At 36.3% G+C, this 26,535-nt stretch overlaps 2 protein-coding genes across 3 annotated transcripts; one reads left to right on the forward strand and one right to left on the reverse strand.

Annotated features, from left to right (window-relative positions):
- Positions 1–1,485: 1,485 nt before the first annotated feature.
- On the reverse strand, positions 1,486–17,302 carry LOC135482020 (uncharacterized). 2 transcript variants are annotated; one of them, XM_064761835.1, is made up of 18 exons: positions 17,172–17,302; positions 14,926–15,118; positions 14,153–14,346; positions 13,053–13,192; positions 12,005–12,196; positions 11,464–11,685; positions 10,817–10,932; positions 10,199–10,324; positions 9,336–9,604; positions 8,218–8,440; positions 6,925–7,717; positions 5,428–5,558; positions 4,660–4,838; positions 3,877–4,079; positions 3,443–3,539; positions 2,692–2,847; positions 2,208–2,269; positions 1,486–1,616 (listed from the first exon to the last, which is right to left on the reverse strand). In XM_064761835.1, the coding sequence occupies exons 2-18, from the start codon at positions 15,033–15,035 to the stop codon at positions 1,554–1,556; spliced, it is 3,276 nt and encodes a 1,091-aa protein (XP_064617905.1). In that variant the 5' UTR covers positions 15,036–15,118; positions 17,172–17,302; the 3' UTR covers positions 1,486–1,553. The 2 variants fall into 2 exon arrangements, with proteins under 2 accessions (XP_064617905.1, XP_064617904.1); XM_064761834.1 differs by having other exon boundaries at positions 3,877–4,082.
- Positions 17,303–17,542: 240 nt separating this feature from the next.
- Positions 17,543–25,764, forward strand: LOC135462142 (PEST proteolytic signal-containing nuclear protein-like). The gene is made up of 5 exons (XM_064739518.1): positions 17,543–17,576; positions 18,946–19,211; positions 22,122–22,190; positions 22,586–22,638; positions 23,186–25,764. The coding sequence occupies exons 1-5, from the start codon at positions 17,543–17,545 to the stop codon at positions 23,304–23,306; spliced, it is 543 nt and encodes a 180-aa protein (XP_064595588.1). The 3' UTR covers positions 23,307–25,764.
- Positions 25,765–26,535: the final 771 nt, after the last annotated feature.

Genomic DNA, 26,535 nt, shown 5'->3' on the forward strand with positions numbered 1-26,535 from the left:
ATTTAAATGATGATCAATTTGAAATTCCGAAATTAAGAATTAAACATTGTCACGGAAGCAAGAAAACAGTTGCTTAGTACTAAGTGAATAAAATTCTTAAAATTTAAAAGCAATCAACTGAATTGTGTTACCAGTTTATTTTTATTGGAGTGAATACAAACTTTGAATTCATTCAAGTGGTAGGCCTACATGAATATTAAAATAATAATTTGTTGTTTGTTTTTCTGTGCAAATTAGCCATATAGTCTCACCATTGTGAAGACAAACGTAGTATTATTCAGCAGTTTAAATACTGAAATTGCTTTTCATGCCACAAGTACTGTCCTTGTCTGAATGAAAGCTTAGAAGCATTCCTGATATACAAGTAACTGAGTCTAGCATTCATTGCTCTCACTTTCTCAGGAATTAGTCTGTTTACTAGTATTCTGTAGGAATATTTTATAAATTTTGTTTATTCTTTAGGAGGAAGGTGACATCTGCTGAGGGGGATGCATATGCCCCAGACCCCCCAAAAAATGTTGCGCCATACACCCAGAAGTAAAGTCACGTTCATTTATTGAAATAATAAATCTAGATGTAATGCATGACTTTGAAGCTTCTCAGGCTCCATATTTATACTAAAAGGTAAGGTCAGGGGCCATGACCTCGCATTGAACTCATCAAAATCCTTCGCACTATGAGGGATTCCTGCATTGCGTCATTCCTTATGGCAACACTTCCGCTGCATGTGAGCAGGGTCAAGACAAGATGGCAGTCAACATTTCAGTCCTTGTTCTACACGTGGGGAAAAGAAGGAAACCAGACAGAATAAAGCCTACAGCTAGGTATTTCCTGTCGAGTTAAAATCGGTTTGAAATGTTTGTTACTCGAACACAAGCAGATAGTATACACACCAGTCGCAATGCTATAAATGTTGCTATGTGTTTTCCAAGCAAACATCAAGTTTTCCAAGTACAACAATAACCTAAATATAAATCGAACTAGAACTCGGTTGATATGTCAGACCAACAACTTTAATACTTAGAGTTGGAGAGCAGCCAGAAGTAACAACAGAAAGCCCTGTCGTTACAGTATACATATGAATGTCAATCATTCTTTAAGGATACATGAAATGAGTTGGTTTTGATTCTTAATGTGCATATTATGATGTTTAATAACATATGACAGTGCAATCAAATTTTTCACCTTTCATGTTTGGGGGTAAAAATACAGTTTTCGTAAGGCCCCAGCGGTCAGTCTGCAAATTAAGTAGCTTGCAGTGGTGACGTCAACGATAATCCCTGTTTCAAAAGAACCTTGTGGGGGACAGACCAAATGGATCAAAAATAGTTACCTAACATTTTTTAACGGTCACATGATACAATTGGACTGTTTCTACCTTCATCAATAAAAGAACTCAAACTCCCATATTTAAATTTTTGGTGAAAGCAGCCCACCAGTGTATTTATACATGAATAAATTCAGTTACAGCAATGTCACCGTAATGTAAGTCAACATGGTCTAGCAGTTGTCAATGACAGACTTCATGTACCTTTAATAACACAAAATTACATCTACTTGTTCCACTGCTGTAAAATTTCAGATACTTTGTCTTCCTGCTTCCATCTTTTGTTTATCTACAACAACAAAGAATGTTACCAAAATCAGACAGCACAGTTAGTTGACAGCTCCTACAATCTGCATACACAGCCAACAGGGTCAACGCAGAAAAACATCGTGTGAATATTTATGCAATGGTCACATAAACATAAAGGAATGGGCACACTATTAAAATACACATCAGCTAACTCCACCAATTTTCACTTTATTCAACACATGGCAAGATTGTTAGCAAGCTCCCTTTTTTTTTTTTTAAGTTATGCGCTTTTTTTTTCTCTTTATATATTTATTTATTACTCTGGTGTTTAAGGTTTAAGCCAGAACCCTGCTCTTGTAAAATGGCATTTACTTGTGGAGAAAATCATGGGGCTGGAGAGACAAACCTCCTGGCCTAAAGCTGCACCCAAACAAGGCAGATTTATATTTTTTGTTGGTCATGGGTCATTGCACATTTAACATTTTAGATGAATGAGCCAACAGTGATCTGACTTTTTAAAATCTACATACATATCATCACACTCTTAATTTTCAGGGTTTTTTTTTTGTATAAATGTCAGTGCTGTGTAAAAAAGAAATCTTTGTGCATGAAAATAGAAAACAAAAAATACCTGTTCCCAGATGTCAACCGGAGATCCAGGTGGTGCTGACTGGGGGCGCCCTCTGTTGGCAGCTGGAATATCAAGGGAAATAATTAAATGATGCCAAACCAAAAAAAAAATAGGATTCTTACCTCCGGTTTTCAAGGTGTACCCTCTGACAGACTGTTGTTTGTTTCTTTGTTTATTTTTTTTAGACATTTGCTTTCTACTCATGTTGCTTGATAACTCATATTTGTCATGAAAATAAATTCAATGGTGTAAAGAAATTGATAATGATAAAATAGCATTTCATATACAGATTTCATTCTCCAATTAGATATGACTTTCTCCACTCTGACAATACCTCACCTTACTGAATACAGGCCAGATAAAGGCTACAAACCTTTAATACCTCACCTTATTGCGTAGGAAAGCTAACAGCCAGAAACCTTACCTCTGACAGTCTCACATCACCTTACTTCCTTTAAGCTAGCTAAAAAGCCAAACATCTTACCTTTGTTAACAGTCTTGAGGGTAAGAGCTACCTCTTCTCTTAGCAGACCTTTGGTGTAGCGAGCCATAGCCATCAGCAAGTTAGAGCCTCCATGTACATCAAACACCTTCCTCAGCCTCACATCACTGGCTACAAGCATCCGTGTTACGATTAACGCTGAAACAGTAGAGAAGGGCTAGAATACAACATCATGTTGGTTTATACACATTTAAACATTCAACAAAGGCATATTCAGAGAACTTTGTGTAAGATGTACTAAAAATATGTGGATTTGATCATGTTTCTGTAGAGTAGCGAGTATGGTTTGTTTGCTTGAGATAGATTACATCAGATGCATGCATACTGGCATTTGCTGATTTATCTGTTTGAGAATTTAACATCTTTTTTCAACATTGTTTGGGTCGTCTAGCAGGCTGGTCCTAATGCCCACATATTTATGGTGCCGCCTCACTGAATGACAGGCCCACATGTACATGTACTTGGTCTATCCTATTATACTGAGTGCAATGTACAAACAAATATTAAAATCTTAAGCATGACTTTATTTAGAGCTTAACAGAGAAGAGAACAAAAAATAGAACCATAGTTATTTCGGAAGAAGGGTTGAAACAGATCAAAATGTGCACGGCCACAGTTCATCACTTGGTGCACTTATGTCAATTCTTTTAAACTATTGTCTCCCACTAACATATGCAAGGATTTTTATGAAACTCCACACTACTTTTGCCTAAAAGCTGTTGAGTAATCACACCTGTTATTTCCATGAGATCATCATCTTCATTGACACGAAGAAAGTCCACTAGTTTAGGGATACAGCCTCGTTCTGAGAGTGTCATATGAAGTGACACCTGGACAAATAATCACAACAGATCATAGAATTAACTGTTAAGACAAAAATACACAGTTCCTTTTTCAAAACCATATTAATTTTTGAAAATGAGTTTATTAGGCTGATGTTTTAAATATGCTCAATTATAGTTTGGTTAATACAATGCTGTTCAGGTATAAGGTTGGAATAAACAGGTTAGAGTTTAGAGGAAACCATCTGACCTTCTCTGGCACATGATCAGTCCTATGACTTTCAGAGAAGGAAAACTAGCAGTGATTGAACATCTAACCTCTTTGACAAACTTGCAGATGCTGAGTTGGACTTCACAATAACTCTGATTTCTAAAAAGCACTCACATCTCCATGATGAACAAGATCTTCTAGCAGGAGCAGTGTGTGTCTTTTTACAGCTCTGGATTGACTGAAAAGCCCTGTGAGGAGATCACTTCCTACACTGTCCAGCAGACAAAGGCGACACTGGTGAGCTATTGGCCGAGTCACATCAACTTTGGGTTTGTTACATATTTCAGTTTGGGTTGGGTCCCCTTGCGCTGGTAAATCTACTGAAAAAAAACAAAAACAAAAATAATTTGCACGTATATAATGGTAACAAAAATAAAAACACTGAATATATGCACACTTATATTGCTCTGATAATGCTTTTGGTACACACATATAGCAATGTATCTTTGTAAGAGATGATTTACCAGCATTTATTTGTCTGTCTGTCTGTCTGTCTGTCAGCTAATTTGTGGGGAAAAAAAGGCAGGTACTTTCTCTACAGCTTGGCCCTGGTAGAAGCACCAATCCAATATGTTTCAGTATGTCCAATATGTGATCTAGATGTCAGAATTTAAATTCTTCACCAATGCATGATGCAAAATGATTACATATATGCGAAGTATTGTTCCTTAATTAGTAGTTATAGATTTGCCCTCTCAGAGTGCCTTGAGGTTTACATAATGCATATAAAACATGCCTCTAAACTTACCACTATCTGATGTATGATGATATAATCAAATCTGTAATACTTTATAAGTACATCTTTTTCCTACAAAAAAAAAAAAAATACGGCACAAATGCAGGGTAATCACTATTAATGCACCCACAAATTTAGCAAAGTCTGTTTGCTGTACTCACTAGTACTTGGGTTGTTGACCCTGACAGGTGTGTTATGCCTGGCCACTAACTGTAAGGGCATATTATGACCATCTGCATCTAAAGCCTTGGCAATTACTGTAGCAACTGATGGGGACATACTCTGCATAGCTGTTCTCAGTCGTTTCTCTCGGTCCACACCTGGACAGGCTGACTGAGGTCTGAAAATAAATACGCTCAAAATCAGGTAACATTTATTATTTGTTTTGATTTTGATTTATTCATTTATCTATTTATTTATTTAATTCTTGTTAAATGCTATACTTTAGAATTTTTCAATTTGGTGACGGCAGTCAGTTTTTTTGTGTGTGAAGGAAAACCAGAGTTCCCGAGACAAACAGACATTGAACCTCTACCTAGTGTTCAAGGTCAGGCTTGAATCTCAACCAAGTGTTTCATATCAAAAGACAAGCATGTTTAACCAGAAGTTCATTGCTCTCTCCTGTGTCTTCAATCTGAAGTATTTTACTTTCTAATTTTACACCACACTCCAAAATACATTTATTTATACAACGGTGGCCTACATTATGGTGGGAGGACACAAGGTAGAGCTTTTCGGAAAACTCATGACCATCTGCAGGTTGCTGGCAGACTTTCCCATATACAATCTATTTGAAGTGTCTGTTGTATCTGTTGTCAATGAGCATTCTGTGTTATTATTACTATTTTAATGTATTTCAGACATCAGATATCACTGAAGAATACTAATTACTGTAAATAACCATCCATTATTATGACCAAAAAACTAACCGCTGTTTCAAGCACGAGGGTGGGCTATGACGGTCTGAATGCTTTGGCTTCTCAAAGTCCCCTGGGGAGATGCTAACAACCTTCTCCCCCAAAGGTTGGATTAAACAGCGAAGGATCTGAATACACAGCACCTACAACAGATACTTTGGAAAATTATCCACCAGAATTGTTATCACATAAAAGTAACCCTATTCTGACATACGAACATAAAGAAAAAGTAACATTTACCAACAGTGTTACATCCAGTTCGCGTCAGGCGACGCTTTCTGTCACTGCGAGTGGATTTCATTGGGCAGCACTCACTTCACTAAACTCATAGACACCATCAAGTTCAAACACACTTGTGTTGTTTCTTTTCCAAACACAATAAACCAGAATTACAACGTCCAAGACAGTCGCACCCTATCTCTCTCTCTGCAGGGGTATCACAAATCCTTTTTTGCAGCTATCCCTATCATGTGACCATACATGACTGGTAAATAACAACAATGCCATGTGGAGGCTTATCCTAACAGCGAACTGGCTGGCAATGCATGTACTGCATAGACTTACAATGACAATCTTTAGTCAAATGATTAGTCAAATGGTTATCAAAAATCAAAAATATACTCCATACAATGGGGAGTATTACAACAGATAGTGAAAAATTTGATAGACAGAAGGAAGTGTGCATGTATCATATGACTGCGACCACCAGTAACATTGGACAGTTGTTTATTCAACCCAAATAGAGACCTATCATTCAAACATTCAAACTACATGAGATAATGTCATTAACAGTAAGGCTAATGCCAGTAGTAAACAATGCAGGGTCACATGGCTAGAAAGAAAACCAGGACTATCATTAATTTATCTAGAGAGCAACATTTTTATGAATAAGTCAAGGGTGGGTGACCATGTGGGTGAAATAATTCTGTCAATCTGTCCTGGCATAGATACAGTGTATTTGTAGCATGTAAAACAAAGCAGTAAAAACAACACAGTTAATAAAAAAAACCCAGAAAACATTGGGAATAATTCAGATGCATCAGGGGACATAACTCCTTTAATGCTAATAATAGAGATATGCAAATAAGTTTTTGGTAGTCCATGCCCACTGTTTGATGGGTTCATTATGGTGTTTCTACAGCCAGTGTGTTGACAGCTAGATGTACCTAAACAATTCTACTACCCTGATAATGCTCCCCTTTTCTGATCAATAAACCCTTTTCTGATGCATTCTTAAACAATCGCACAAAGTCTATGGAAACCCTTCAGTGTATTTCCATTATTCCCATTTTCAGAACCAACGAACAAGCAAACACAAACGAAATTGCATGTCTATGGAAGCACAGGATTACAGCTGTTGAGAGAAGATGGTATTTGATGTACAAAGCTAATCAAATTGTTATTAAAACAGCTTGTCGAACAAACAGAATTGTATCTACAATATACATGTAAATAAACATAAAAAGTGAATACATGAAACACTTTTTACATTTTAGCCAATACACTCACCTTATAATTTACATCAGAGCAGAGAATTAATGGTGATACTGCTTCAAAGACTCCTGCTTCAAACAAACACCTCCTCATTAACCGTCTCTGTGAATCATTTACTTTTTTCATAAGGTCAATGTGATGTTTGTCAAGAATATTACAGTTGTTACCAATCCTTGAATGTAGAGTGTTTGCACTTTGTTCTACCACAGTTGATGACCTCCATTTTGAATTCTTCCCTCTGGGCGAATTTGACCTTGCTTTTTCAGTACATGACACACCTGCTGATTGGTCAGCCATATCCTCTTCTCCGGCAACAGGGATGACAATTGGCTGGTTTGAACCACAGCCATATGTAACACGTGCACTTGTTGGTCGATTACGTTTTGACTGATGGGATTTCTTCATCAAGGGTGTTGGTTTTGCACTTTGGGGCCTTGTTGGGTTTTTAACACTTTCCACTTCACTCTGAACAGAACTTTGTGATATGTATGTCTGGTACTTCTTATCGCCAAGATTCTCGAAACTTTCACAGGAGCAATAAGCAAACGTCAACATAAGTTCCATCAAAGACATTATGAAGAGCTGTTCATTTTCCTCAAACATGGCTTTAATTGATGATGCCGATGCTGTCCTCTTTTGCAACATAATCTTCGGGACTGCCATTACAAATGACTTTGCTTTCTGTAAATATTTCTCCATTCGCGTTTTAAATCTTCGAGTGTAAATCCTGAGGAAATCCACCAGACTAGTCCCGCACACATCCCACACCAGCTGAGTCTGCTGGGGATTAACACGAGACAGCATCAGCCTGATAATAGAAACAGACCAGGAAATAATGTATAATCAGAAACAATGGAATTTTAGTTTGTTTGAGTACTAGTATACAAAATGAACGTGCCTTGTCTCTTTTAGAGAACACATAATATTTTAATTCTTAACCTTTGTTCTTTGCCCTCTGCACATCACTGCTTCATCGCATACCATGTTTCAACTTTCTACACTCTTTTACATAATAAATCTACCAATTTGAGAAATAACCATTGTCAGTCAGGTTAGGTCCCTGTTATGTGTTATATGTCCTATGTCTTATACCTACAGAAGATTTATAATACTGTACCAAATTAGCACACGTATACATGTAGTAATTAAAGAATAACATTTTACTTACCAACTAATCAAGTGTTCAATTGTTCCTTGGAATTTGAGTTTGCTTTAAAATCACTATAAATGCAGTTCTATTGTTCTAAATACACATGAAGCGAGAAGAAAGTAAAAATCCTAACAAATCATGAGCTGGCCATTACTTACCGTCTGGACTCACTATCAGCCAAAGATGAAGTATCAGCTGCCACATCTGAACCAGGGTATTGAGACCCGCTAGAAATGTATGGCTTAGTCCAGGGGAGGCAGCATACCACCTGCAAGACGTTAACAGCGTTTCTAAGGGCAGACAGCTTTGTGAGGCCCTTGTCTACACCTGGAGAAAGGTGAACACTGAGGTGCTGGCCTAATGGACCTTTCTCTATGCAACCTATAAACACAACAATGTAACTTAAATACATATATATATACCAGGCTTAAAACCTGTTAAACACATAAAATCTTGAAATTTCTTAAACTTTATGACTCTACATAAAGGCAGAGTCAAAATAGTGGATGGCCCAGTATTGGTAATACTGCTACTTGGGATACCAGGGCTGGTGTTTTTGCCATGGCATTCCACTGACTTAATGAAAGATTTTTTCTTAATGATAAACATTAGCAATATTTCAGCAATATCATGGAGGAAACAAGTTAGAACAAGGAGACAATTCCCCTATTTCTTCTAATTTTTGGGACACATGGTCTGCTCATTTTAGCCAGTACAAATGTAAATGCAAGAGGAATATTTAGTTTCTTTTTTCTCAGATGGTTACTCCATCTAATGAACAACATATCCATATTTTCACTTTTCCAAAAAGCTGGGAAAGAAATATAATGCAATACTCTGGTTTCAGCACTACTAATACCTGTCCCAATAATTAGAAGAATTAGGGTTTGGCTTTGGGCATAGCATTCCAGTAAGGCAGCAGTATTACTTGCCTGTGGGATTGGCCAGCAGATATCAAGGTGAAAGACGTCATGGAAAGGTATAGGGTATAAGTTAACAACACATTTGGCCAAAATTGTGAAAACTATGCCTGATAATACCTCAAAATCAGAGTATGTTAGAACAACAGAACAACCTGCTCAGCATATGTATATTGTGGATGTTGACAGACAGTGGTTCTGGATCATGAAGCATGATTCAGTATTTACAAGCGTGTTATTTAGATATTTTCACTGCTGTGGATGCGAGAGTAAACCTTGTAGGCAGGTGCACAACAGCATAACCACGTCTTGCCCCCTTTCATGATAGAAGAATGCAAATTACACAAATTTCTTACCTTCTTGACACAATAAGTCCACTGTGACTTTCACAAGTTTTTCAAGACCCACATCCAATTTCACCTGTGGCTCAGATTTTAGTTTCAAAGGGTAAACTATCTGCTGGTCCCCAACATGGTGGACTATCCCAGCATGTTCTTCCCTGTTTGGATCTTTGCTTAAAATTTCAAAGAATTCCCACGCTTGTTTGAGAATGTCCTTGACCTGGCCTGGTTTTCTGGTTGATAGGATAGAGCCCAAAACACCAGCTGCAGTAGCTTTCACTTTCCTAAAGTATTAGATATAGTTAATTTATTTAATAAAGTTAAATTACATTTAATACAAGCCTTGCAAGCAAAGGTACATACACACGCATGTACATTAATACAATTTTATACCACTGACAAGTGCCAGAAAGTTTGAACATGAAGTATTAAAACATCTTTTCATGAACTGTGAAGTAGCCACAGAAAGAAAGGAACCCTTGGAAACCATTTTAAAAATTGAATGTACTTGTAGTTTTTGTTGTATTATGAAGTCAACCATATCTGGTAAATGTGAAAACACTCAGATCACTTGATTCCCTTAACCAATAAAACTATTCCAGGTAACATTTCTTAAAACAAATACTGGATTTCTCTAAAATCTGTACAAGGATGTATATATTAGAAGGAAATAAACATCATCAGATATTACCTTTGGTGTTGAACCATTTTCCCAGAGGTATATAGCCTACATTGCAAACAAATCTCAAAACACCTTAAGTTTGTAAGATCAACAGAACTCCCAGTATTTGGCAAAACAAGCAACTTTACCAGTCATGGATGAAATTTTAGGCCAAACAAGTACGCTAGATTTTAAGAAAGTGCTTTGCCGCACATACCTGCACCTGCTGTCCCTCAGGGCAGACAGCACATAGGGTACCACATTAGCGTTCACCACGTCTGTTAATCCTGCTGAGGTGTTAATCAGATTACAAATCAGCTTTAGAGAGCGTACCTGTGGACCGCTGTAACAGGAAATCATTGATCGTTACAGAAACAGTGTCAAGTCTTCACAGATTTTCCTCGTGTATAATTCATTCCATGACATAATAGGTGAAGTAATGTATATTAAGTATGAAAACACATGAATATCAACTCAGGATATCAAAATCTGCAAGAATTTGTTTTTGACTGGTATGTACAAAATTCACCTGTAAATAATAAAGAATGTATAAACTGTATGAAAAATGTATCCAAGTTTCCATACTTATCAGTCTTTCAGATATTTAAATGAGATTTAAGATATACATCTTTTCATAATTCTTTATTCTTGTCATTTCTTGCACTTTTATTTTATCAAACTACTATAAAATATTTAATTTTTAAAAAGCTGGGTGACTATAAAACAGCAGAAATCCTCAAGGTTAAATAAGTTTTCAACTTGCCTTTGGTCAGGCCATTTTTAAATGAGACTTAGAGGGTAAGGACATTCCCACAGTGGAAAACGATTGGCTTACCAAGGTCCAGCTTGCAGCAAGTCTAGCCCAACATAGACGCCTTTATTATCAAGGTTACCAACTGTAGCTGGGTTGCCATGACATACCAACCCAGTCAGTATTTCTGCAAAGCACTCCTAAAATTACATTAGATTTTAGATAAATTGCTTCATGTAGATTTACTCATGTAGGCTACTGCGGATAACGTAATTTTAAATTCAGAATTCAGAGAGAAAATATGCAAATAGCATCTCCAAATGAGAAAATAATACATGCCTTTAAATATACCAAATAATTAAAATTAAATCAACTCAGAATGTAAAGGCTTTTCATTTATTTCTTTGTTTATTTATTCATTGGTATTTAATGCCACCCTATTCAAAGAATTTTTCACTAACCTGATGATGGTCAGTTTTCGGGGTGCAGGGAACCTGAGTGCTTGGGGTAAACCACCAACCTTTGGCAAGTTACTGACAATCTTTCTCTGTGTGGCATTCAGATGATATGAACATCATATTGGCAGAAGACCACTGTCAATGACTACAGAAATGTCCACCAGAGCATTGTGGACCAATGATTGTCACCAAGGCCCATAAACAGTGTAGAGGTCTTTCAAACTAAACCCTTAAAAACCCAGATATTGAGTATTAAATTACATATGATATTACCTTGATATCTGTATTTTTATCCTTCATTGAAGCTAATACAGGCATTCCTTGGCCAGTTACCCATGATGCCCCTTCTTCCACATTTGACAAGATCTTAAGTATCTTTAGCACTGCCACTTTTACATCAACTCGCTTCTCATTGGTCAGTTTTGTCAGCAGCTTTGGGAGAAGAGTTTGGATTGGCTCCCACCATATTTCTTTTAGAGATGCGTGTTCAATTATCTAGCAGTACAGAAAATCAAACAAATATGCACTATGCAAAGTGACTTCTGAAAGAACAAGAAAATCCAACTGACAGGTAAAAGAAATTTTTTTAAGAATACAGATTAAGTGACTTTTGTTTCCTGAACTGGCAATTTTGCTTACTAATATCTTCATTATTTTTGGACATGATTAGCATATCTTAACTATAAAAAAATCTAAAAAAAAAACAAAAATACTTTCCATTCCCATATAGGCACAAGTAGAGACTAAATGTACAAGGCACAATGCAAAATCATAACACTGGCACATTATGAAATCTCCTTTTCAATCAACTTACTTTTCTGATAGCATCCAGAGCAATGGCGTGTACAGGTTTACAATCTCGTGATGTAATGATCAAGGTAAGGTCATTCAGTACACCTAACTCTATGAGCAGCTGGACATTGTTACCATGGTTACAACACTGTTGTAGGAGAATCAAGCCAGCTTCTCTCATGACAATGTTTTCTGTGTGAAGGTAAGCAATCAACTGAAAGTAGAAAACATGTACAGTACTTCAACACAAATACAGAAACTGAAAAAAAAGTCTTCTAAATGTGGAATCATTCAAGATAAAATTAACAACACAAGATATGTTAGAAACTAGAAGGTTAAACTCAAACCACAATCAGACAGACCCTACATACACCTTCCTTTCCATTTCACACTGAGATTCAATGTGTCAGATTAAGCATAAAACCAATCTCCTTTGTTTGCTCATGTGAACTCAGCAATCTTTTGTCAATGTAACAGGACAATACACACAGGCAGGCTAACACCTCCAAGCAATTTCTCTCTGAGCAGGAATTTTCAAGGTTAATCTGTAGAAGATTTTTACAGAAATTACCAAATTACTGTCTAAACTGTATTTCATTGTATGCTCTTTACAGAAATTAAACAGACAAAAAAGCGATTCACACATTTGTGCATAAATACAGAATTTTTTTTTTTGATTTAATTGATTTGATAATTTAACACCTAACACCCAACTCAATAATTTCTCAATCATACCGTGGCGGTCAATTTTAACCTAAGTCCCTGGCCTAATCTACTGGCCTTGGTAAAGTTAGTGAGAAACTTTTCCACATGTAATAAACAGACATGCACACTGTACTGGTGGAAGACAAGTGATTTTTGGTGGACCGCAGTGCACGGGTGTCATTTACACCTTATTGTCACCAAGGTCCCACAAACATGGAGAGTGAGGAAATCTGAGGTGTGTTCTTGTGGTTGAAAGACGAGCATCTTGACCACTCGCTCACACCATGTGTAATAAGAATCACACTCTACAAAGACTGGTGAATTCTGTGATTAGTAGTTGTTACTCTGGTCATATAGACTAATACCTTGTGAACAGATTCTGGGGTTAATGTCTCTTGGCTCTTGTAACTTCTTATCAGGGTAATCAGTGTTTTCTGCTGAACTGTCACGTCCGCTTTTCTTCTTTGAAAATCAAGTTTTTCTATCATATATTCAAAGGAAAGATCTGAAAACAAGATCCATTCTATATCAGTGTGACATTTCATACGCAGTCTTCACTTCTTCATCACCTGTTCAACCTGACTGATTGATCTACTAATATTTAATGAGAACCACAAGGATTTCTCACTGATATGATGGCCATAAGCTTTATGTGTGTAGCAAACTGACGCACCTAAATTTTATATTTTATTTACAAATCCACTATGTGCTAGGCAACTCCAGAAGAAAAAATGTCTGTTCCACAGCCAATGAATAATAAATTTCAGATCGCATAGTTTTTGGCTCCTGATGAAGAAGATATTTACATGTGAAGAGTTTAGGCACAAAAGCAGATAAACACCATTCATGCCAATATTTGAAAAAAATTGCATTCATGGAACTTTTTCTATCTGCTAACTTTGTGATAATTACATTTTTTACACCTACCTTCATAATTTCTACAATCCCAAAACAGCAGAAAAATACTAAACTTAATTTGATGCAAAATGAAAAACTGAAATGAGTTTATCTGTTTTTGCGTCTGAACTCTTCATGTATTATTTGAAAAATGTTAAATAACAAGATTGTGACCATGAGAGTTTTGTTCTGAAATAGCCAATTTCAACATAATCAGTGATGTCTAAACTGGCTTAACCACCACTCTGTCAGCCTTTTAAATATATAAAAATATAAATATGATGTCAAAGGTATAGAATACAGCTCTATGTAATATTTGCTACACCAGTAGTGTTAAACAGTTTCAGTGTAAACTGAGGACTTCAGCGTTTACAATGCCACCTGATGATGATGATATACTTTCACCCAATAGCAATGTTATAATCAATGTCGAAATATTGAGTCACAATGAACGTATCAATTTTCAGTCTAACACTACTTGTATAAAACTGATCAGTGGAAGTACTGGTTTCTTTAAAGTGTGTTTCCAATAACTAATCAATTGATCAGTTTCTGACATACTCCTCACCTTCTTCCTCTGATGATGAAGAACTTTCCGAATCTTCTTTCAAAATGTCACTGAGGGTTTCTTTCTTTCCATTGTCTCCAACAGCCACTTTATAACACTCACAGCCAGTGTGGACTAAGGGGAGATAACTCCTGTCCTGACACTGACTCAGTTTGCTCAATATGTCATTAGTGTTCAGCCTGTCTGGATCATCCCTGAAACAAAACGCGAAAGTGACATTGAAGCAACTACCAAGTGACACATAGATGTAGAACTTGTCTTGGATACTATCCTGACTTGTTTGCTAAATTCAAGATGTATTTTGAAGTTATTTGATTTTATTTATTTATTTGATTAAAAACCATGGTGATGCCATTGTGTCTCATGAATTTTTACAAGGCGGCGACTAATGTGAGACTTATGATCACTGATTTATTTGATTTATTTATTTGATTGGTGATTGGTGTTTTGCGCTGTACTCAAAAATATTTCACTTATACAATGACGGCCAGAATTATGGTGCGAGGAAACCGGGCAGAGCACGGGGGAAACCCACAACCATTCGCAGGCTGCTGGCAGACCTTCCCACTTACAGCCAGAGAGATCACTGATTTCAGTAAGAAAAGTTCCAGTTAAGAAATAAACAAATAAATGTCTAATTTTTATGCAAATGTTTTGTAAAATGATAGATTATTTTTGAAATGACATTTCACAGAACTATTTATCTAATTTTAATTTAATCTCATTGTAGGATTAGAGCTACATTAAGGCAAATTCAAACCACTGGTTCTCACCCAAAGCCTTCGTATCTCAGCTTAGAGGTGGATGTCCCGAATATGTCCTTCCTGTCCCCTGCGATAAGTAACTGTTGTGAGTGGGCGGGCACCCAGTGTTTTGTAAACATGATGCTCTGCTCATCTGACACATGCACTCATAAACACAGTAAAATCATCTTATGCTGGCCATCCTGGAAGAGGAAATAGGTCTCTGAAACAAAGCAAAACACAAATATGATTTAGGTTGGTATAAATATTACACATAATTTTACACATAAGTTATTCTCTTTTAGGTCAAATGGGGTAAACATGATGTTTTGGCTGTGGTTTAGGCCAACTTTAAAAAAATCTTTGTTGGCGGTAACCTCACTCTGTCAGAAAGTAATAGTTTCAGTTGGTTAAGATTTTTTTATTATTATTATCATTCTAGCTGATGAAAAAAAATATTGGTATACTAAAGAAATTAACATGGAGAGAGAGAGAGAGAGAAGAAAAAAAACCATTCCATCAAAGGCCCAGTAAAACGTTTCTTGGTCAGGTAGCCTTTAGTGAACATATTTTTACTGACGGCTTACTTAAGTAGATTTGTCGGTGATACTGAATGAAATAAGTCAGACCACAATTAATTCTGACCTCTGCTTGGTTTCTTTGACCTGTTGATATGACTGCTCTGATATGCACAATACAAGCGCACAAGAGTACTGCAATTCAATGCTTGCCAGTAAAACATTTATGGTGTTCACACAAAGAGCACAAATACATGCTTAAGAGTCTTCAGACTAAGTTAAGCTATAGAGTGGTATAACAAGCAAACCCTATATGTTGCTAGAGCTGTAAGTAGGAAGGTCTTCCAGCAACCTGCGGATGGTCATGGATTTCCTTCAGACCTGGTTTCCTCCCACCATAATGCTGGCTGCCGTCGTATGAGGACAACGGCTAGTTTTCACTGACAGCTCCTCAACGACAATCACGCACAGTTAAGTGTATGCATACTATGTGACATTTGTCAGAAAATGTGCAGATTTTTAATTACCCCACCTTTCTCCCTATTTTATTCAGCACAACAAACAAATCATGAAATGACCCCCTTCCCCCCACCCCCACCCCCACCCCCACCCCCGCTCACACACACACACACAGAGATCATATACAAAACAACATTATATACTAATTAAGTCCTGTCCTATTGTAAAAAGTCATTTTCCGGGAAACACATATTGCCTGATATTGAATTATTTGTCCAACTAAAAAGGGACAATATTTGGTGAAGTTGGACTAATCTTATCAGAAAAACTTAAATACTGGTATCACAAATAACATTTTCAGGCCTTTTTGTGCTTATGATGTGCATTTTTAGATATTGATAGTGAGTGAATTAGGTCAACCTAAATCACTCATTGTTTTATATATTGTTTATATGTTAAGTATATTCACTTACCGACAAGGATTATTTTGACCCTTTGATGTGCTATGTTGAAAGTATAAAGCAAGATATACTGGTCAAGAAACAAATTTGCAGATATACTGATTCAGTGAGCTAAATGATCTCTCTCCTTATTTAACATTCTAACATTTACCTTGTCAGTCAATATAAAACATGGAGTTATTACACTTAACGTTGTTGAATTATAGATACATCTGACCTCAGGAAACCCAAAAGTTTTAGAAGTTTAAATTCAGAGACATACATCTTTATCCAAGAATTATTTTTTATAAATTGCATATAACTATTGCCTTGTCTCATGTGAGTTAATGAAATGATTGGTATTTATAGCCTGTCTGTTATGTCAACTGCTCATCTCAGAAGGTCCTAAATTATAAATCAAATAAATAAATAAATATTAAACTATATACTTACCAGCAAGAATATTATGGTGACCACACCTTGCAAAGATAGATATGATATACCAAATCTCCCTCTGCATTCGCATATCGTCACGTTGTTTTATTTGTTGAACTTTATGTGTAACTTTGGGCAATAAACACTGTTAAACATGCAGTTACTTTAAACATGAATTCATAAACTTAGGCCTGTTCTCCAGATTCAGAGACTATGTTCCACACATTCTACCGTAGGATATACAGTACACTACAGCTCTACAAGGCTATATGAGGAGTTGCCTATTTGGTTTAAGTCCAGACAGTGTACCTTCTCAATACAGATTTGATCACTATATAGTCAAACACCTTCACTTCTCACAGCTCCACAGGCAACCATTGAAGTGTGTGACATGTCATCGTATAAATTTAATTTCTCTTTTTACCTGAATGGGCGTAAGTGGTAACAAATTATCACCACCTCTGCATGTTCACGCGTTTGCTTTCAGTAATGTCAACATGTCAATCATAAACAATTCCCAGATGGATGTAAACACAGCACATGTCACATCATGTCACCAACTATAACCCACGCGCGATCACAGTGAGGGAGCTGTCATTAATTTGTAACTTACCAACACATTTTTGGATAATTTTTGTGTTAAAAAAGACATCAGTGCTAAAAGTCACTGTGACTGTTTCACTAAACAAATAAGTTGGGATGTGGTGTTTAAATATTTAAATTGCTAGCATACTAGCTTTGAACATGAGCTGCAAAGTAAAATAAACTAACAAACAGCTCCATAATCAATAGATCATGGCGGCGAAACCAATCGTTGTTGTTGAAACTGGTAAAGTTCCACAGATTTCAACCATTTTTTTAGCGTTTACGACATTTTTCAGCTTGAAGCACGGTATCAATCTAATAACTGTGCCCCCATTCGCTGGAAATATCTATGTATAATGCTCTAAAGTTTGGCATTCAGCTAACACCAAGTGTTCTGCACGTTGTTTTCTCCTGTTCAAAAGGGCTATCGGAAGTCCAAATATCGTGGGTTTATGAGAAAGCAAGTTTTCCGACGTTTTCTTCTAAAAAGCTATCTTGTATGTGTGTGTGAACGCGTGTCATTTAGTGAATGGTATATTTTTTGCCTGATTGACACCAGTAATGCAGTCGATGCGTCGCTGATGAGATATATCTGCATATGTATACATTTATAAGCGTTACTTGTTTCAAAGTTTAACTAAGGCAATTTAATTCTCAAACCACTGTGTACCTATTCATTCCAACGTCATCTCATACCCAGGTCATTTCTAATCCTGTAAAGCTAGTGAAACTGAACCATTCACGTCAAATTCTTTATCATATAACAGCTAGGTGCATGCTATCATACAAGTATGACTTATTTAAGACTAGTTTGCACCCAAAAAGAAACCAGTCAAATGAATTTTGGTATACAGTATAATTCAGAATTTTTCAAGACCGCCAATTTTCATGTCTCTTTTCTGTATTCCGAAGTATAAACATGCAAATATGTGCATACAAGCACATTAATATCTTCTTCTGGTAATCCATTAGCCTTTGACCAGTGAGATCCCTGGTTTGAACTGCAGGTTTATATATTTATTTATTTGATTGGTGTTATATGCCGTACTCAAGAATATTTCACTTATACAACGGCGGCCAGCATTATGGTGGGAGGAAACGGGGCATAGCCCGGGTGAAACCCATGACCATCTGCAGGTTGGTGGCAGACCTTCCCACATACGGCCGGAGAGGAATCCAGCATGAGCTGGACTTGAACTCACAGCGACCGCATTTAAGTCAAGAACATTTTTAGGTATTTAGTGTAGTGTAGCCGATGATTTCCCTTTTAACTGGCATATTCTTGAGTATAGAATCAAACATCAGTCAATTGAATATAAACATTATTATTATTTCATAACTCTGTCGCATAAACTTGTATGTGAAGGTGAAGATGAATATTCTCTCTGCTCCATGACTATTCAGTGTATGTTAGCCTTTTTATCTGTATGATTTATTAATGAATTAATTTTAATTCAAAACAGTATTATCCATTGAAATACAAAAAGGTAAACTTCGACTGTTTCCTGTTTTTCTTCTACTTTTCTCTGCCTTTCACAGTTGCCTTTTCTGATGATTGGTGAGTAGCAAAGTCTACAAACGTTTCAAATTTGCCAGTCTTTCAAATTGATCAGGAGCTGATGGTGCTGTGGGAAATCAACATGGAACGAGGGAAAGAACTCACACAGGGGAGAAACGCAAATCAGATGGCGGGTTGGTCAACAGTGAACCAGTGGAAAAGAAAAAATTTTCCCTATCCATGAATTCCAGTCCGGGAGGGCCCTCAGCAAAGAAGATTTCCATATCACTGGGGAACCCTGGCAAGCCTCCAACTACTGGCCAAAACTCTGTAACCAAAGCTCCTGTCAACCCAGTCAAGTTATCCATGTCATCAAAACCAGTGAGTTGTTTGTCCATCAAAGTCAAATGTTTTTTTTTTAACAGAAATACTTGCTAGACTTTTAACAAATTTTTGGCCATTTGATTTTTTGGAAGACACTTCTCATATCCAGTGATGATAATTCAAACATGACTTCAAATAAAGGAAATTTAGGTGGCAAAGCTTATAAATGTCTGGTTTGGTTCCTATGAAACATGAAGTTTCAAAAAATTGCGAATGGATCATAGATTTTTTCATTCAATTCCCAGACATCTGATAAAGGTCTGTTGACTCCCAAGTTGGGAAAAAAACAAAAAAAAAACAAAAAAAAAACAAAATATTTAAAATTAATAAACTGATTGATTAATACACTTACCTTTCTCAGGTAATGTCTACATGTACATAATATGCTGCTCTTAAAGGAATCTTACATGTATAGCTTAATAAAGCAATACGGAATGGTTGCTGATTGACTGGCCGTGGAAATAAGGTTTCCTGCAGCCTTGGTCGTCCTTGAATAAATATGCCATACCTAAAATTCTGCTTAGGCTAGGCATAGCCTGGACTTAATAAAGCATTACGGAATCGTTGCTGATTGACTGGCCATGGAAATAAGGTTTCCTGCAGCCTTGGTCGTCCTTGAATAAATATGCCATACCTAAAATTCCGCTTAGGCTAGGCATAGCCTGGACTTGCCTATGTCTCACACCAGCCAGTTAGAATCGATTCTGTATCCCTTTAATTTCAGAATCTAGACTCTCCACTGTTGGGCTCAGTATGAGATATCCTATTGATACTTTGTTCAGTCTTTATTTTCACAGCTTTAGTAAATCAATCCCGTTTTGTGATGTATAGGACTATATTTATGTCCAGACACTGTTCCAACTTGTGGTTTTACTATTTAAAAGAAATCAAGCAACCAGCAAAGTTTCACACTTGCATTACTGCACTGTGGATTCACACAGTAAACTGTATTTCACCTAAAAGTTTGTCAGTGACTTAAGTTGCTTATATTGGCTGATTTTGAGAGTTTTATTGATCTTAGAAAGGTGTTTCAAGTTAGTTTGGAAGGTAGGGTGACAAACCACTGGACAAATTGTAGTTTCAATGCAAAAAGTGGTATTTTATACCTTAATTTGCCATTATTTCAAAAATGTATTGTTGGGCCAAAATTTTAGGTCATTTACATTAGGTACGCCTATTTTTCATGGGCCAGTGCATATTTAATAGGTTAAGTGGTTCTCAAGTATTTGACCTCTTCCCAGATGTGTGAAGTGTAATTTATAGTAGCTCTCTTTATATTGGAATAGGTGTAATGCTGTTGGCATTAATTCTCCTTTGTGAACAGTATCAAATTGATTATGCTGATCTGGTCTTTTGAACAACATGGCTTGTCAATTACAATAAAATTCCATGCGAGATCTTTGGCCTGTTGCCAAGTCTAGAACATGATTGAAAGGGTTTTCTTTCACCCTTGGATTGGCAGGTGAAATGTTACACTTACAGGTGACTCATCTAGTTTATTTTGGATGTGTTCATGTCGTGTCAACATTATGAAAGCTGTTTTACAGTTGATTTCTTATTGTATTTGATTCATGAATATAGGGTTTTGAATGTGATATGATAAGTGCTTGTATATCATTTTCTCTCTAATGAATTCTTCCAACATTCAAATTAGTTAAAGTAGCAACTATAATTCAGATTTTTCATAAAGTTCCTGTGATGTCATATAACATCAGTATCTGGAAAAATGAAAGCACTATGGGTAGTGGGTACTGGTACCTGATTAACATGCCGAAATAATTAATACAATTAATACAATATAGTACACCTGTATGCTCCAAAATAATTTAAATGAAAGAGTGTTTGTATGATTTACATGTATTTGTTTTGGTGCTATTTTAGCCCTGTCAAATATTTAATTGTTATATGTGAAGATCTGTTAAAGCACCACAGCAGATTTAAACTTCTACTTTCTTTGCCACCACAGAAGCTCAGCCGCTCATCTCATTTTGATGCTGGTCATCAGTTGAATCTTGGATCGTTTTTAACTCACCTTCCTCACCGATGACATGAAAAATCCTGCAGCCAATTTAAACATTATTTAATCATTGAACCAATCACATAACCAGACTGATGAGAAAGCGGATAAGATTACAGTAGTTTTATGCCACGAGTTGTAAATCAGCTTTGATTTCAGAACAAGTGGTCATTTTGCCAGAGTTTCTTATGAACCCGGTGTCATAAAGTAAGTTTTAACGGCACAATTCATCCATGTAGAGAAATTAATTGGTAAGGCTGATAGATGGAGGCAAAAAGTTTCCACGGGAAATCGGCAACGGAACAGTGTGTATCTCCTAACTTTATAGAGGGATTTCAACTTGGAACTCTTTTGTTGTTGAAGGTAGAAAATGTCCAACTATATCATGTGACCGGTCAAAAATGTTAGGCAACTATTGTTGATCAAAGTCACTGTAACATGGGTGTCTGAAAAATGTGTCATGAAATGTAATTTAGACTGGAGGAAGGATAGAGAAGATTGAGAATCTGAATATTTGTGAACTTGAGAAGTTCCTAAAGGAATGAGGTGTGATTTGTGCATCTGGAAAAGGGTGAGACAGTTGATCAGTGAATTAATGTCAACAAAGGTTGCTTAACATTTTCACCATTCACATGACACAGCAGGACTGTGTTTTTAACTTTGATAACAAAGGAGTTCCAACTTCAAAGTGAAGTGTAGATTTGATTTTGTGTATCAGGATGTCAATTCAGATAAATAGGCATGGATAATTCTTACTGTGTGTATAATACTGATGTGTGTGTCTCATCAGGTTAACAAGACCAAGTTCATATATAAATCAGTAAAATAAGACCAATCAATTAAATACAGACATAATATTTTATGGAACTGTTGTATTTTCTTTTATTTAGAATAAAGACACAGCTGTGAACCTCAAGAAAACTGCCAAAGTAGCAAGTGTATTCAACGACGAAGATGATGTAAGTAAACATGTTTGGTTGCTTTTGATATAGGTGCTTCCACAAAGTGATGCAAATTGTTAATTGACTTATCATTGAAGTCACAATTCCTAGTGGCTTGGTATTTGTGAAAGTGAAAGCTGGCAATAAAGTTCCTTAAACTTAGAAAGCCGTTAGCATAATAAGTTTTCTAAACTTTAGGATTATTGTAACACTATAATAGTACATGTACAAGTCTGATAATTCCTGAAAGGCAATAATTCGAACTGTTTGTGGTAAATACAGAAAATTTCAATAGGTAAAATGGAAAAATAAAATAAATAAATAATGCCACAGAAAAAACTGTGAACTTTTATTTTTGGTTTGTATAGTGGGAGCTGTTACTGAAATGTTTACAACTGTGCATTGTGTTGCAGAGTGAAGAAGAAATGCCACCTGAGGCTAAAATGAGAATGAAAAACATTGGCAGGTACATGTAGGAAGTAATGTGCTTTGAATACTGCTTGTAGAGGCACACATGCTGTACACAGCACTCTGACTCACCAAGTTTGTTTGTTTGCTTGGGAATTAAGGTTTATTTCAACTTTTTTTTTCTCGGTCAAAAAAAAAGGCACTTATTGGGCAGTCACATTGTTTACATATAGTTTTCATTTTCATTTGTTCATCCTAGATTATAAATTTTAAAGGTATCAATTTGGTTTTCAAATTTTAACTCATGTTTGCCTTATTTTAGCTGGTTTTAATAATGTCTGTCTATTTTTGTTTGATATTTGGATGTTCTCATCACATCGAAAAACCATTGACTATTTCAGTGTTTAAATATATTCCTGCCCCATATGGCTGAAATATTACAGATAGCCCTGAACTCTGATTTCATGATAGTAACAAGTTGGGACGTGTAAGAAAAAAATTTGAAAGACTTTCTATGGCATTGAGACACCTTCCTGAAATTAGGGAAGCCTGCCATTTCACGCAGGTAATCATCAGAAAATTTCTTTCCCTTGCTTTCTTTTCAGAAATACCCCAACAGCTGCTGGACCAAACTCCTTTGGAAAAAGTCGTCTAGGATTCTGCGATAGGCAGAAAGTCCTCGAAAGAGAAATTAAGCAACAAATGGATGAGACAGAGAAAGACTGAGGAGAATGTTTTAGCCATTCACAATTTTTGTGTACGGTATTGGACATGTGGAACACCCTTGAAGTTGAATGATGGAAGGAACTGTGGTTCATGTGGCCTTTGTGTCTGTCTTATTCCAGTTTATGATGCAAGTCACGTTAAGGTACACAGAAAAAAACTCTGCCAACAACAGCAATGTTTTATGCCTGTTACATACAGAGTCTGCTCAACCACTGACTTTCCTTACTGTGTTTACCCAAATGACTTAAAGCACAAAACACGGTGAAATTAAACTTGTTGCCACCCAGAAAAGGCCCTGACTGGCATAAGACAGAATTTATCAAACATTTCCCTCTTGTTAGTTGTATAAGCAAGGGAGAGTGCCACCATGATTTTGATGTGCTACACTGAATGCAATACCAAAACCTAGACTCGTCTATACAACTTTCCAGTGTGAGGTGGGAATGAAACAGAATGTCTTAGTCTATATTGATCTGACTGAATAAGCTTAATTAACCTGAGTATGTGTATCAGCTGTTAGTCTAAGAGGTTGTTTTACCATGTAAAGTAATATATTTCTTTTTTAAGAAATTTAACTCTGATATTTGACACTGGATCTCTGCAATTAAAGTGTTAAAGTGTAGATGATAAAATTCTCTATTTGTTAACCTGTTTTAATTTTCAGAAAAACTTCCCACAATATTATGTATGAAATCAACCCATACCACTAACTGCATCTAGACAGGTGTAAATGATATCAAATTTCTGTTTGTACAGTGACAAACTTGCTGATTTCTATCTGTTATGTTCTATATCTTTTATACCAACAAAATAGTACTCCATATAATATCATCAGAATAGCAATAGTATGAAATATGGCTCTTTTCAGTAAATAGCAAATAACCTACCAAATAAATTTCACAGATAGAAAAGGAAGCATGGAAAAAACAGATAGTTTTGTCAACCAAGCATTTCAGATCCTATGTTCAGAAAAGATACCCATGTTTTAGCAAGATAAATAATATGTAAAATGATGTACATCCTCAAGCAAATAATCAATGTTTGTCTAAATGTGAAAAAAATTGAAACATGAGAAATGTGTAAAGTGAAACAGAGCTTTTGAAAAAGCCCAAGGTTAAAATGGATGAGCAATGTCAACATATATCTATACCATTTTTAACACAAACTCTTGCAGTTACATTGTGGTGTTTAACAGTACACAGTATACATGTAGTATACACACCGTAGTATACACACTCATTCTATCATTGCAACTAACATACTGTTTAACTCCGGTCACATACAAGTCAATACATCACATTAATATAGTCCGTGCAGCGGAAATACCAGGCAAAACCTTGGTTGATCCACTGTGGCACTTATTTAAAAGGTTTGCTGGTCATTGTTCAGCCCTACCCTAAGCCATTACATGAAATCATAATTTCACATCTAATGCAATATGATGTTCCAGTTTACTGCAAAGTAACTGTTTAGTAGTAGATTTTCCTTATGTAGCTTACTGTTGGTTAATTGTGCAACTGTTGGTAATTTACAGTCTATTCTATCCAAAAATAGTGATTGAAATAATAAGAAAATGCATGGCATTTTGGCAGTGAAAATGGTAATAGCGATGTTTCATTGCTTACAAATTGCTATATATTAATTTTCAGGGGAAATATGTGTTTTAACGGTTTACTTTTTGTGTTTTTAATTCATTTCACAATCTTTAATGGAATGGGAATCTTAGATTTTGTTCACTGATGCTGTTATACAAAATGTGTCAGAGCAAACCATGCTGTAAAAACAGCTTATCTAGCTGGTACTATTGTGTACCTCACTATTCCCTCCCCCTTTCATCACAGTGGTGCGCCCAAAGGTGGTTTAATCTCCGAAGGATAATATTAAATCGCCATCTGTCATGTAAAACTGTTTCTAGATTTTTCATACCATAGTGTTAAATGCAAGTGTCCTTTCATACTAGTAATGCTCTTGATTAATTTAAGAATTGTTTTTATTCATACACACTAACAAATGCATGTTTGATATTTATTCATGCTGAAAGAGAGGCATTTGAGCAAACTGTAACTTATTTCGCTGGTAAGAATATTTTGCCACGTGGTAATTAGGAACAGAAGTTATTTAGCCCTGTACTGTATGGTTATTTTTCATTTGTTTGTGATCATCTTTGTTCATAAAGTAGTACTTTACAGCATCATATGAACATTCTTCCCTATGTTTCACATTAGTTTGGGATTTGGAAAATTCCAATCATTGTACCTAGTAATCTCTATCATTGGGCTGCCTGGTGCTGGGTAGGCTGGGTAGGGCTGCCCAGGTTATACTAACACTGATAATGTTGGGGAAATACGCTAGTTACATGTTAAAGTTAAAAGAGTTGTGTTACTGGGAAATGTTGTTTGTGTTTGTTTTCTACACATATATGTATTTAAAGAAAGAAATAAAGATTAAATGTAACCTCTCAGGCAGTATTCACTTTGAGGGAAGCACATGCTCTATCCTGACCTAACTTTTGGGCAGGTCTAGATCTACGTACCTCTACCTTTGCTAACACTGTGGTAGAGTTATACAACGTTCGATTCAATTTTCTTGAAGTACAGTAGCCCTGACCTGAGACCTCGATCTAAGGGTGGCTTATACATACTGATATGCAGGGACTGCTGGCCACCCTGTAATCTTTCGCCTAACACCACAAATAGATAACGGCCGAGATCCTTGGCAACAGTAGTGCCAGAATTCTGCTGCCTTGCACGTCATACACTTATCTTGTTTCTCCTGCGATCTGGACCAATTTGCCTGCTACAATTTCGCCGATGTCACCTTTATTTGATCCTGCTGATCTCGAAGATCATCACCCCACATTAAAACAAAACCTATCCGTGATGATGGCTGGGGTAAGCTTACGGAAGTCGCCTTAAAGTAGTTCATTTTGAAGCCTACAACTGCTGCAATATATCACCAACGGAGATGAGAACTAACCCACCCCACCTCCACCCAAAAGGGTCCAACTGAGTGGTCAAAATTGAGTAATTCAGTTCAATTTTAAATGGAGCCAAGTGCTTTGTATAAAAGTGCGAACATCACTGGTCATTGTTTACATAAGGAACACTGTCGCAATTACAGGTCGGTTTCATTTTCATTTGGGGTGATGAACTTTGAGACCTGCAGACTGTTAGGGAGTAAAGGTGAGGCTGCTGAAATTGTAGCGAACATATTTGTGCAGGTCTGTATA

The sequence above is a fragment of the Liolophura sinensis genome, chromosome 1 (genome assembly GCF_032854445.1).
Source record: "Liolophura sinensis isolate JHLJ2023 chromosome 1, CUHK_Ljap_v2, whole genome shotgun sequence".
Taxonomy (NCBI): domain Eukaryota; kingdom Metazoa; phylum Mollusca; class Polyplacophora; order Chitonida; family Chitonidae; genus Liolophura; species Liolophura sinensis.